Below are 12,672 nucleotides of genomic sequence, written 5' to 3'. Positions count from 1 at the left end.
ATTGGAAAGGTCTATAGGATGGCGCAAACTCAGGGTACATGGCTGGAGCCCGACGCCTAGCAGGACACTGACGAAGCAGCACTCGTATCCAATCTCTCACTACACTCAATTTCTCTGTAATGACCCTGTAACGTAACACTGTACGTCAAGAAATGGTCATGGTGACACGGTGACGCCACGGCACAACGACGAACCCATAGTGGCGCCGATGCGTTGAATTTATATAGTGTACGCCCGCGGTGTATCGAGCCTTCGTTACAACTCTTCGTAACGATCTGGATGTTGAAAATAGCCCATAAAAACATTCTGCATTAAGGAAAACAAAAAAAAACGACGCACGTGTGTTTGGTCGTACGCGGTGTCGCATTCTGTACCGCCGCGCTCGTCAGCAGTGCAGAAGTGAGTTGCTGACACTGTCGGGTCAGGTGGAGTGAAGCGACCAAGCGAAGGGACAAGGTCTTAGTTTTCCTGGCTGCTTCGGGAGCCCACAGAGTATCTGTTCCAACGGAGCCCTGGACTAAGGGCCTCGACCGGGACTCGTCAGTCTCCTAACCTTTTGAAAAATAAAGTTATACCACCACCACCACGCGGAAAAGACGCCGCTAAGCGGGCGCTGTTGCTCTCCGCGCAGAGAGAAGTGCGCGCAGATTTCTGGCGCTGCCAAGAACCCGAAAGCAGATGAGCCAAGAATAGACCACCTCGGGAGAGCCACCGACTGGCGCGTCGCCTTCGTGGCTCCTCCGCGTACCCGTCGGTCGCCGGCCGTATACGTTTAGTGCGTCGAGTTTTTACAGCCGTACCTCGTCTTCTCTCAATTACGCGAAAAAGCCGGCTTCGTTGATTTTTTTTTTTTTTTTCTCTCGAGAATGCCTGAGAATTTCGCCATTCGTTTAGACTCGCAGTGGTCTCAAACTCATTTGAGTCTGGGGGCTAGGCAGCCCATACCGGAAAGGTCGAGGGCCAACGCAACACGTAGGTGGGGTGGGGGGGAGTCGGACGATTTTAAAGAGAAGAGGCCTTTGCGCTTTTGTAACTCAGTTTTGCCAGTGACATGTTTAGTTTTGCTTTGTTTATATGACTACTTTGGAGCCTGACGTCATGTGATAACACGAATTGAAATGACACCGCCCCGCCGACGTGGTGCCATTTTTAATGGAACAAGAGAGCAAGTGCACTTTCATTTTCGTTGCACAATTCACGGACGAATTAACCAAGATCAACATATCTCTAAAAAAATCAATCAATTAATTTGACAGTTCTTGCTTTCCTGACGATTTTTATTACAACACTCTGAACAAACACTTTGAACGCTCTAATCCCGAGCTCATAGCTTTATCTTTGGCAACTACTTCTGCCGATCGAGAGTCCGTGCAGCCCGAGATGCATCCTTCAACGAAAAGTTCGTGCTTGCAGCAGTAGAGGAATCATTGTAAATTGCAAAAGGCTGGGAACCAAAAAAATGAAGACAAAAACAAAGGGCAAATGAACACAGATAAGTATAAGCTATGTGAATACGTTAGAAGAGCAAAGCTACTTTTCGAGCGAAAATGAATCGGCGAGATGAGATCACTATGGCGCATGCCATTTCCAGCGCATGGGAACCGCGACTCGTAGCCGGCTGCCTGCGGGCCGCATGCGGCCCGCGGGCCGCGTGTTTGAGACCCCTGGCTTTAGAGTGTGTTACCTTTCAAAGCATGTTGTGAATTTTCACTCGGCAAGAACTCCTAACTCTTTCACTTTCAGCTCCCCAAAAAAGAAGAAAGTTTCCATTTGCGTGATGTAGTATCTTTGGGAACATCCGCGATTCGACGTTATTTTTGTGCACACCTCTGCACACAGGAGTTCCTTTGAACAACATCACGAATAGTGAGCGCACCATCACGTAAATATATGCGGGAGAAACGGACTCAAATTACAGCTTGTGTGCGGAACGCACGTTTACTTTTGAAAACCTAAATAACCACTCGTCTCGCCTATCTTGGCAGATTATATTTTCTGTCGATAATATGCCAGCTAAAGCCGAAATCTAAAAAGCTAATTAGTAAACGTTAGGTTACTATTTCAATAATTCTTATCACGCCACACTCGCGCCCTGACGTCCACCACGGTCGAGAAAGTGATGCTCAGTTCGTTCTTTGCTCCGAGTGTCCTCGCATAAATTATTTGCAACCTAAAAAAAAAAAAAAATTTATTGAACTAAGTCGTTTGCGCGAGGTGTTTCAAAACCAAATATTTGCTATTCGAACGCTGTGCTTTTAAACTTAATGAAAAATTTAAAAAAAAAAAAAAGGAAACGCTGTGGGAGTTTGTAAACTTCGATGCAAAATCACGCGATATCGGAGTCGTCAACAAGATCCGCGATAGCCGACTCTCCGAACTTGTAGCACGGAGGCATGACAAAGAGCCGATCAAGTTACTTCTCGTCTTCCATCAAGCGCGTGCGGTTCCTTGATTTGAACAGGGTCTAAATCGCGCGACAGTCTGCGGCAGTAAAGTACTTTGACTGCTCTCTGCAGCTCAATGAAACAAACGGTTCCGACCGTTCTGCAACGGCTCCCTGTGAGAGGTTGAGTTTGATATTGGTTAGACAAGACTGTCAGTGACAATTCTTTGACTGCAAAATGCGAGGCATAGCGTTGGTCTAAAAAATAGCTTAAGAGGAACGTTCTTCCGTCTAAACATTGCGAGCAAGAACAGCCCGACGAGAATCGGGAACCGTTCAGAACAGGCGTTTCCATATTCCGTTACACAGACGGAGATGGGCTTGCGCCACAAAACAAAACGTAAGCAAGGCCGATAATTTAGCGAAGCTCCGAGTAAAAAGGAAAGAGAACGACAGCGCCGTTGCCCCATCGATCGCTTTGCTCTGCGACATAGTTATCCCTACGATACCATTTCAACTCGTGTACCCACGAACGGGTGATCGAGTGTTTCGACGTATACACGAACGAGGCGTTCAAGGAAAATTGCAGACACCGTTCGAGGGCATTTGTGCGCTCTCTTCTTCCTCCATAATGAATAATCGTACCACTCAGTCGGCTGTTTTACAGTCTCAGTCCTTATCGGCGACGTTTCGCAGCAGCATATACCCGGGCGTGTTTTCTGCACGTGGTCGTCGCTGGGAAATTTTCTTCGTCCAAGTTGGTGGGAAAGTTCCGCCGCTAAACGTCGCAGTGACATCACGGCACGTTATAAGAATTAGTCGAGCAAACAGCACGACGTCACCATGTCATCACTTGGTGCTGTGACGTCACCTGACGTCGGTTAGTCAACAGGATGATCGTGTATAGTCTGTGTTGCGGAGAGCCTCGGCTGTCGCCACAGTCCACTTGCAAAACGGTGGCGAGATACCGAAAATGTGTAACCCCAGCGAAAATGTGTAATCCCAGCGTTGCTACGGCACTTTTGGAAACTCGCGCAGGGCCGACGTCTGGGAGCATGCATCCTTCGCCACGACATTCGCCACTCCCTGTTCCCAGAGCAAGCCTCATAATTTACCCGTCTTTGCTTCTCGAGAGAGCCCCGACGAGAAGAAAAACGCTATAAGTGTGTCTCACACTTATGACGCCAAAATGTATAGTCGAAATATTTGTATCATAGCATCATACCGGAATATACTTTCAGAATACTTACAAAGTACATTTTAATATAATCTGAGGTAAATGAACGGCAACCCATAACACTAGAGCATGAGGAATGGCTGATTCCACAATACCTCTAGCGTGCTTTCTGACCAGATGTGCGTGTGAAACCAATCAGGCAAGGTGGACACATTTAACGTTTTTATACGCGTTAACTAAAAATATGATTTTTTTTTTAAAGTTCTCAATTGGTTTACGCAAGTAGGAGAATCGCTTTTTGTCATGGGTATTGGCGCGCATATTCCCTACCCTGGGTATGTGTATGACCTGCGCGCGTTCTTTACCTCAGGGTACGAATTGGGAACCCGGCATGAATGTTGCATTTCCTGTAGGCGAGAGCCCGGCAGACGCCTAACCGGCCTTCAAAACCTCTCTCTAAAATTTCACTATGGCATCCCAGCACACGCGCGTCCGGTAGAGGGAGAGGCAGGAGCCGCGAGGCTCGACTTACCCCGTCATCGGCAGCGTCGGCAGCGCACTCTTTCCCGTCGTCTTCAGACTCCCGATCCTGCGTCGTGCTGCACAGGCGGGAGAGGTCACGTGACAGCCGGGACGCAGGGAATGAGCACCCCAGAAACCACGCTCAATAAACAGGTGCACTGTCGAGACCGGTTATAACGAAGTAGGTTATAACGAAATAGCGGCTTCAGCGAAGCGATCACGATTTCCCATTCCCCTTTGCACTTCGTTATAACCGAAGTCGGTTATAACGAAATAGCGGATATAGCGAAGTGATTTCCGATTCCCGTTGACTGCGTTATAGCCAGTCTGGGCAGTATAGCCTCTGGGATCGACACGACCCTCTTTGTCGAGCGCAATCCCAGGAAAACGCAGCACGGGGCGAAAGCTCACCGTCCTATCTGCCAATGACCGAAACGAACGTCTGAACCTTTACTCCCAATATAGAGCTCTTTGACAGAACTCTCCGAGTACTGAAAGCGGCCACGGTCAGTCATGAAATTCAGCTGCGCGCGAAGTGGTGGAAGCTTACCAGGACGCGAAACTAACCCAAGATTCGGGTAGAATGCGAAGAAACAACCGAGTGTCAGAAGGGAGGCGGAATGGGGATATACAACGCGTGTCAAACGTTGTCTGGCGCCTTTTTTTTTTCTCGTTCCTTCTGTTTTTGTAAAATTTAAATTTTCCTTTTTAGTTTATACTAATATCCGGCCAATTGCTCATATGCCGAGTCATAGTAGCCAGAGTACGGTGTCAAATCACCCAGGGTGAAAATAGCGGGAATCTCGCGAAATAGCGTGTATACAATGTCTTACTTGCCGAGTGTTTATTTGACACTTAAATAAGCCGTTCAGATTTGCCTCCACGATTGTATTTTAAAACAAGCTGGCAACGAACCCGCCCCCCCCCCCCAAAAAAAAAAAACAAAAAAAAACAACAACAACAACAAAAAGACACGTATCTTCCTTAAGTTTTTTTTTCTTCTTTGTATTGTTGCACTTGGTCGACGAAACAGACTCCGTCGACAGCGGCGCGGAAGGTGGTGCCGTATTTCCACGCTCAGTTTAATTGTATATTTACAGCGACTACGCTTCCCTCTCTCCACGAACGCAACTTTTCGCGCTATAGTGCACTCTTCACAAACGTTGGCGCTCTCGCGTTTCGAGGCCCATCCGCACATTTGCGGCCCGTGTATGGGGCGGCGTCCTTGCGGCACCAAGTGTCTGCTTCCGGTAGGAAGTACACCATTGCTCACCGCGACGCACGAAAGTACAATAATGAAGTTTATTTCCTATTCGATACAGGAATGGAGGAAACAGAGGGAAAAAGCTGTTTAACAGCTTGACGGAGCCCCCTGCTCCCTTACAGTTCCACATGACAGATTAGAAATACAAAGCAACAGCAAAAATATCAACATTGTATACAAAAATCGACTATAACCAATCGCAGAAAAGTAATATATTCGATTCAAATAAGAAAATAAATCTTGCATTGTGACAGACATTATATCAACGTTTTTTGTTTAAGAGGAAATTTAGTAAAGTAGGTAGCATATACTTTAGAGACTGCGTGGAATAGTTGTTATGGCAAAGAGGCACAGCCCAACGTGCCGCCGAACGAGTTGGATAGGAGGTAACATGTTCCCTTAGTTTAGAAAGTTTGGCCAAAATATCAACGTTTCTTTTTTTTTTTTTTTTTCTACCTTAAAACGGAAAACGAATCAAAAACACGCAACAAATTATATTTTTCAAACAAACCCTTGGAGCTTGAAATATAAGAAACATTAGCAATGAGGCGAACAAATTTTTTTTTGTAATAGATGTATTTTTTGTAGATTTGAACTGGTGGTTGTACCCCATACCAGGTGGCAGTAGTTTAAGTGAGATGCAAATAGAGTTTGATAAATAAGTAGTTTAACGTTGTTTGGTAAAATAGAACGGTTTCGTGAGACTAATCCCATGACCCTGGACAATCGAGGAAGTATATAGCTTATATGCATCGTCCCAAGACAAATACTGGTTAAAAATAACGCCAAGACTTTTGAAATTTTCCACTATCTCTATAACATTTGAATTTATTACGAGACTTTTCGTTATAAAAACGCTCTTATTTTTGGTTTAAAAGAAAATTGCTTTGGTTTTACTACTATTAATTTTAAGCCCGTTGTCGGATGTCCAATTTTTCAACCCCGTTAAAGTATCATTTGCGCAGTTGATAAGCTCATCACTAGTCTTAGCCGAAAATAAAAGGGTTGTATCGTCTGCATATATAACAAATTTAGCGAGAGAATCTATGTTAACAATATCATTAATATAAATGTTAAATAGCAAAGGTCCCAAGATACTCCCCTGTGGTACACCGGAGAAAACAGACTTTGTATTAGATGAAAAGCCATTTAAATAGACAAACTGCTTACGATTACTCAAATATGACTGAAGCAACGTAAGTGCTTGGCCCCGAATTCCATAAAGATAAAGTTTTTTTTAGCAATAAATTATGGTTTAGATAATCGAATGCTTTCGTAAAATCAATAAATACGGCTAAAGCTATCTGGTTTGCCTCAAAACTCTCTAAAATAAATTATTTTTGTTCTAGTAATGCTAAATCTGTAGAACGGTGCTTCATGAACCCAAATTGATCATTAGTAATTACGCGATACTTATTAAAAAAATTTGACAGACGAATGTGAATAAGTTTTTCTAAGCCCTTAGAAAAAACCGGTAAGATAGAGATAGGTCTATAATTATTTATGTCGTTCTTATCTTCCTTTTCGTTGAGTTGAAAAACATAAACTAAAAATGGAAGTAAGGAAGGGAGTGATCAGCGGTAAAACATATTTTACCGGCCGAATCTGCATACCATCGGCATCACAGCTATGGCTATTTTTTAATTCCATAAAGACAGTAGACACCTCTGTATCAGTAACTGGCAATAGAAAAATAGAATCCCTAGTTTTAAAGGTTATATTATCACAAGCAGCATCTCCACAGTTCATTTGAGGCAAATCAACAAACCTGTCATTAAATGTGTTCGCCAACGACACGCCAGTTAATTTCTTCCCTGTAGAAATAATGCATTCTACACAATGGGACGTTTTGCCTTCTATAACTGAATTTAAGTTCTTCCACATAAGGTCAGAACGGCCTACAGAGTTTCTAAAGGAATCATGGTGATAGCCCTCCCTTGCTTTTCTCAGGGCGTTTGTCAGTTGATTACGGTACGATTTAAAAGTCCGAAGGTCATTGGGATCTCTAGTTTTTGTGAACTTTCTATATAGCGCATTTTTAACCTTTATGTTTTCAAGGAGATCTACAGTTATCCATGGTTTCCGAATGCGTTGCTTCACTTTAATTAGCTTGTAAGGAAAATTGCTCTGATAAAGGCTTTTAAACCGCTCAAGAAACAAATTGTACGCCTCATCGGGATCGCTCTTTGAAAAGATATCAACCCAATTTGTATTTGCCACACATTCCGCGAACCTCTCCAAACCATCCGGCGTGACACACTGGACTTGCGCAGAAGGTGTTGAATCATCCTTTTTTGCGTTATTCATTTTGACACACAAAAAAATAGGAAGATGATCACAGAGGTCATAGTTAATTATGCCAGATCTTATACGACTTTCCGCGTAATTTGTTATAAATAAATCAATCGAGGTTTTTGAGGTAACATTAACTCTGGTCGGAGAGTTTATTACAGTACGAAAACCATTTATAAGTATTAAATTTTCCAACTCCCTCTTTGAAACAGTATTACTTAACATATTCACATTGAAATCGCCGCCGCGTATAATGTTCAGCTTGTTTTTATTTGCCAAATCAAAAAGGGCGTTCAGAAAATCCAAGAAAGGGGACAAGGCGCCTCCAGGGGGGCGGTAAATGACCGAAACAAAGTCGTTTTTTGTTCGCAATGATAAAGCCTTGTAATCTTTAGTGATAACGGTAAACGAAGGCAGTAACTCGGAATCAACGCTTTCTTTAATCAAAATTGACCCCCCCCCCCCTTCCCTCGGGTTTGGCTGCGATTGATAAAAAAAACATTGATACAAAGGCAATCTGGAAACATCGGTATGGTCCGTGTACCATGTTTAAGAAAGCATAATAATCTCGAAATCGGAAAGCTCAGGAAAAAAACACTCAAGATCACCGCTTTTATTTTTCGCTGATCGAATATTAATATGTAAACAGTGAGTTGATAAAGAAAACTCTTCTCCGATAAAAGCTTCAAACTCAGAAGGCAATACATATTCTGAGACTGCCATTTCAAAAGAAAGTATAAACAGAAAAAAAAAATGCAGAGAAAGAGTGCACACACCAGTTGCTTAGCTGATGTTTGGCAAATCGTGTTCACTCTTTACTGTTTTGGCAGGGTCACCGGTTTTGCTCCTGACAAAGATGTTACCATTTCGGTGCCAAACATACTGAAAATTGTGTTCTCTTGCCCATTGTTTCGTAGACCGCAAGAGCGCTTTATCTTGACGAGTCATATTTTCCAGATCATACTCGTTATCATTGGGGCGTTTAAGGTTGCGTCTTTTGTCCAGCCAGCGATCGCGAGTCTGTTGTTGCGTGAAGTGCAGAATTATACCAGGGATCTTTTCTGGTTTAGAAGGGAGCCTGCGCATTGAAACAATTTCGCATGGGACGAGAGTCGGAACATCTACACTTAGCAGCTACCTCATTAACCAGGGACAGCAAGTTTTCATTTGCGGTTTGTGGGACCCCGTGGATTTCCAGGTTTTGTTTTCTTTTGTGCCATTCCATTCGATTCAGCTCCCGTTTCAACTCTGTAAGTCGTCCTTCCCGTCCCGGCGTTCTCGATTTCTTCCACACGTTTTGTAAAACGTTTTATGTCTTTGTCATGCTGGCCAACAGTCTTCAGTAGTTCATCATACTGGTCAGACATGTTTTGAACAGAAGTTTCAATGAAGAATACGGTTTGCTTCACACTCAACAAACTGTTCAGTTTCAGGTTCATGCTTGTAAGCAAGCTGTTCACATCGACTTCGGCCCGGGCTCAAATTTCCGTCGCACTGTGTTGCGGCAGATCAATCAAGAAAAAGACACGGAGAGTCACGTGCTGCCCCGTGCTCGTCAGCGACGCGCATAAGGTTCCCCGCTTAGGGACGGGTTCTTGCTTCCGCTTTTTGAGGAGCTGCGGGAACTAGGGTCGCGCGGTCCTCCTGACATGTTCTAAAAAAAAGCCAGAATTTCACTTTTTTTTAAATTATTTTGCTACCATGTCGTTTGTAGTGATATATATAATTTCATTTGAAACTCGACCATCCAAACCCCTCTCCAGAAAATTAAATTACAGAATTATTTTAACTTTATGATGGCTCTGGATGCGTCAAAGAGAATTCTAAAAAGCTTCACCGCGAAAGACAAAATAGTGCTGGCTCGTAAAAAAAAAAAAAAAAAAAAAAAAAAAAAAAAACTATTTTTGGGGGGATTTGCCAAATTATCAACCCAACCGATGAACCAGCTATATTAAACTGTTTGCGGTTCGAGCGTCAATCTGAATTTAATCGATCAACTGCCCAGCCCTAGTGGGGACGCGGCAGGCTTTTAAATGGTCCACGCTGGACAAAGTCCCGGAAGCCTGCGGGATCGTCCCAAGATCGGCCACCACCTCGACCAACCTCGATGCCGTCGCCGGGTGCCGCCATATTGTCGTGGATTTCGTTCACTGCTGGAGATCCGGAAGCGACGATGGCGCTTCCTTATTGGCATCTTGACTTCCGTGGACTGCCTTTCAACGCAACTGTGCGCCCAAGCTTTGTGAAAACGGTCTCTGTAACGTTCTGCTGTCGCTTGCGACAAATGAACGCATCGCACTCAAACGCAAATGTGTTTATGGGCCGTTCAAGAACGACCCCTGCTAACGAACAGCCGGTGGTGCTCGACGCGTCACTTCCGGTGTTCGGAGCGTCACTTCCGGACAGGCGTCGGACAAGCAAACGGATGATCGGAGGGTGATCTCGTGAAGATGGTTTGAGATGGGTCGTGTCGTGCCCATTCACCCACTCACCCGGTGAAGTACTCGAGGGACACGCTAACGGTGTCCTGGGGGCTGAAGATGAGCCTGCTTGAGGCCTCCACCACGCCGCGGTCCTCGAGGCACGACACCTTGGAGGCTGCAATGCACGAGCCGAAAGAGGGAGAAGGGCGGCGTCAGGTCCACCCACGCGGTGGCTGAGACACCCACAGAGGGCCAACCAAAGGGCCGGAACACGTCCGTCCTCTCCCTTGAAGTTAAGGAATACAGTTGAAAACAATCGTGGTTCGCGTGGTCAGTGCGGTGAAAAGAAACCCGCTTGCCTGCTCCATGGAACAAACCCATCAAGCGTTAAAAGGGACAAAACACAAGCCAAAACGACGTAAGAACGTATATAGTAAAAGGTATTTCTTTAGGAAGAAAAAAAACCGCCAGTCAAATAATAATAGTAAAAAAAACACAGTGGCTACAGTATATTTAGGCAAAAGCTGTCAAGTGGCAAAAACCAGAGACAGCCCCGGCGAGTCAATTAGATTGCCGAAGGAGAGCACGTGACAAGATACCGTCAGAGTAGAATTCCCTGCAGAGAAGTTACGTGTTCCGCTTCTTCACTCTAATTGACTTCTGCGGCCCGCAGCTTTGGCCCTTCGTTAAGTCTTGCTGAAATGGAGTATAGCAAATACGTTTTGATGGCATATCCGCGGAATTCCAGCTTATCTCCCTGCTTACACGGCTGCTGCGAGCCAGTCGACGGCCCATCGACCCCACAAAGGGCGAGGCTTCGGCATTGGTTCATCCGGCGACAGCCTACATGACACTGACCATCTGTATACGCTACGACGGGGCTTACCTGCGTCGGGATGCTGGTCGTAGAACTCCTGGCGCTGCTTCATCTCCCCTGGGGAAAAAGAGGACGACGAACGCTCACACCTAGGGTGCCTCAATGTCCTTCTGCTTAGGGTGATGCCATCGTTTGTAGTACCCGATGCCGACAGCACGCGCTCACAGGCAAAATACAAAGAAATCGCAGGAAACAAAATGTCGCCGTAGCACAGTCAGCGCCACGAGCACGTGCAGGGACACGCTCTTTCGCGCGCTTCAGAACAAAAAATAAAAATAAGCGTTCGAAACAAAATGGCCAGATGTCATCACCCCAAGCAAAGCGCACATGAAGGCACCCTACTCACACCGAGCCTAATATGGTCCCAGCGAGGAACAAAACACTAAACTAGGAATGGAGCAGCCAGAAGAACGTGGACTGTCAGGTGACGGGGAACTCTAAAAACAAGTCCAGGAAGACTTGTTTCGATCCAGTCATTCCCGTCCTGGGGCGTGTTACCTTTCAGTCCCGACACCAGAGAAACTACTAACACTCGAGAACATCGCTTACTTTGGTAGAGTCCCGGAACCACCTTGTAGACGATGTCCTGCAGAGTTTTGTCCACCCTGGAAAAGGATTAGGAAAGAATGACTGAGTGTCGAGGGGGGGGGGGGGGGGGGGGGGCTTTAGAAAGACGGGCAGGGAACGGAGGCACGCAGACCTGTGCGACCGGCCCTTCCAGCAAGGCTGCGGAGCGATGGCGCTTTTACCGCCGCTCAGTGTGACCCGATATGGTATATGCGCCTACCTGAGGCAACTGAGCGGCCTGGACTTGTGGACGGGCACGTCGCAGATGGGGCACAGCTTGCTGGTGTCCAGGTAGCGCACGATGCACACCTTGCAGACTGCACGGAGAGAGGGATGACACGTCCCCATCAGTGCCTCCCATGAGAGAGGAAAAAGAAGGCACACTCACAGGAGTGGAGGCAATCGACCAGCGTGGCCGCGTTCACCAGGTAGCCCCCGCACAGCATGCAGGACAGCGCGGCGTTCAGGTCGCGCAGCAGGGCGCGGGGCATCCTCCCGGAACGCTGCCCTTCTCCTCCTCCTCGGCCGTCACGCTGCCCATGTGGACAAAAGGAGAATGAAACCAAATTTAACAAAAGAGATTGAAGTCTTCACCAATGGACCTGTTTAGGGGCGGAACTAAGGGACACCTGGTTTTTGACAGGAGGGTGGCGAGGAAGTTAAGCATTCGCTTCGGCGGATAACGTCACCTCATGAGCGCGAGCAGTGCAAAGCAACCACGCCACGTTTTCAGATATCGCGGGCCAAATTACCTGAACTCCGCAACTCTTAAGAAGAAAAAAAGAAAAAAAAGTTTTTTTGTAGTCTTTTTTTAGGGTGGCGGGGGGGGGGGGGGGGGGGGCGAATGCAGACGACTCTGGTGAATAGGCCTCCTTTCGGATGTTCTCTATGTAATCGCTAAGGGGCGTCGATTTTACTGGAGTGGCGAGTATACAGGACATCCTCAGCATACCTTCCGGCGCCCCGGAGGGCGCTGTATACGTTTTTCAAAAGGTATATTGTCTTATTGAATGGGTTAAAACAGCGCAGAAAGACGAAGGACCAGTAAAAGAAACCACACAGACACAGCGCTGTGTCTGTGTGGTTTCTTTTACTGGTCCTTCGTCTTTCTGCGCTGTTTTAACCCATTCAATATGACCATCAACCAACTCGCCCAACTTTCCACCT

The 12,672-nt window shown here is 46.1% G+C and overlaps 1 protein-coding gene across 1 annotated transcript in view; it reads right to left on the bottom strand.

The window, feature by feature from the left end:
* Window positions 1-12,044, bottom strand: part of LOC115315503 (polycomb group protein Psc-like) — a 38,631-nt gene extending 26,587 nt beyond the window's left edge. The window contains exons 1-6 of the mRNA XM_029974642.4: window positions 11,894-12,044; window positions 11,726-11,822; window positions 11,488-11,543; window positions 10,948-10,995; window positions 10,131-10,236; window positions 4,093-4,159 (exon numbers count right to left, since the gene is read on the bottom strand). Of these exons, the coding sequence (XP_029830502.2) occupies window positions 4,093-4,159; window positions 10,131-10,236; window positions 10,948-10,995; window positions 11,488-11,543; window positions 11,726-11,822; window positions 11,894-11,996 (477 nt within the window). The 5' untranslated portion in view covers window positions 11,997-12,044. The remainder of the gene's footprint in view (window positions 1-4,092; window positions 4,160-10,130; window positions 10,237-10,947; window positions 10,996-11,487; window positions 11,544-11,725; window positions 11,823-11,893) is intronic.
* Window positions 12,045-12,672: the final 628 nt, after the last annotated feature.

The sequence above is a fragment of the Ixodes scapularis genome, unplaced genomic scaffold (genome assembly GCF_016920785.2).
Source record: "Ixodes scapularis isolate PalLabHiFi unplaced genomic scaffold, ASM1692078v2 PGA_scaffold44__24_contigs__length_19508400, whole genome shotgun sequence".
Lineage (NCBI taxonomy): Eukaryota > Metazoa > Arthropoda > Arachnida > Ixodida > Ixodidae > Ixodes > Ixodes scapularis.
Note: the sequence above shows the minus strand (reverse complement) of the source record. Positions and strands in the feature narration are given on the sequence as shown.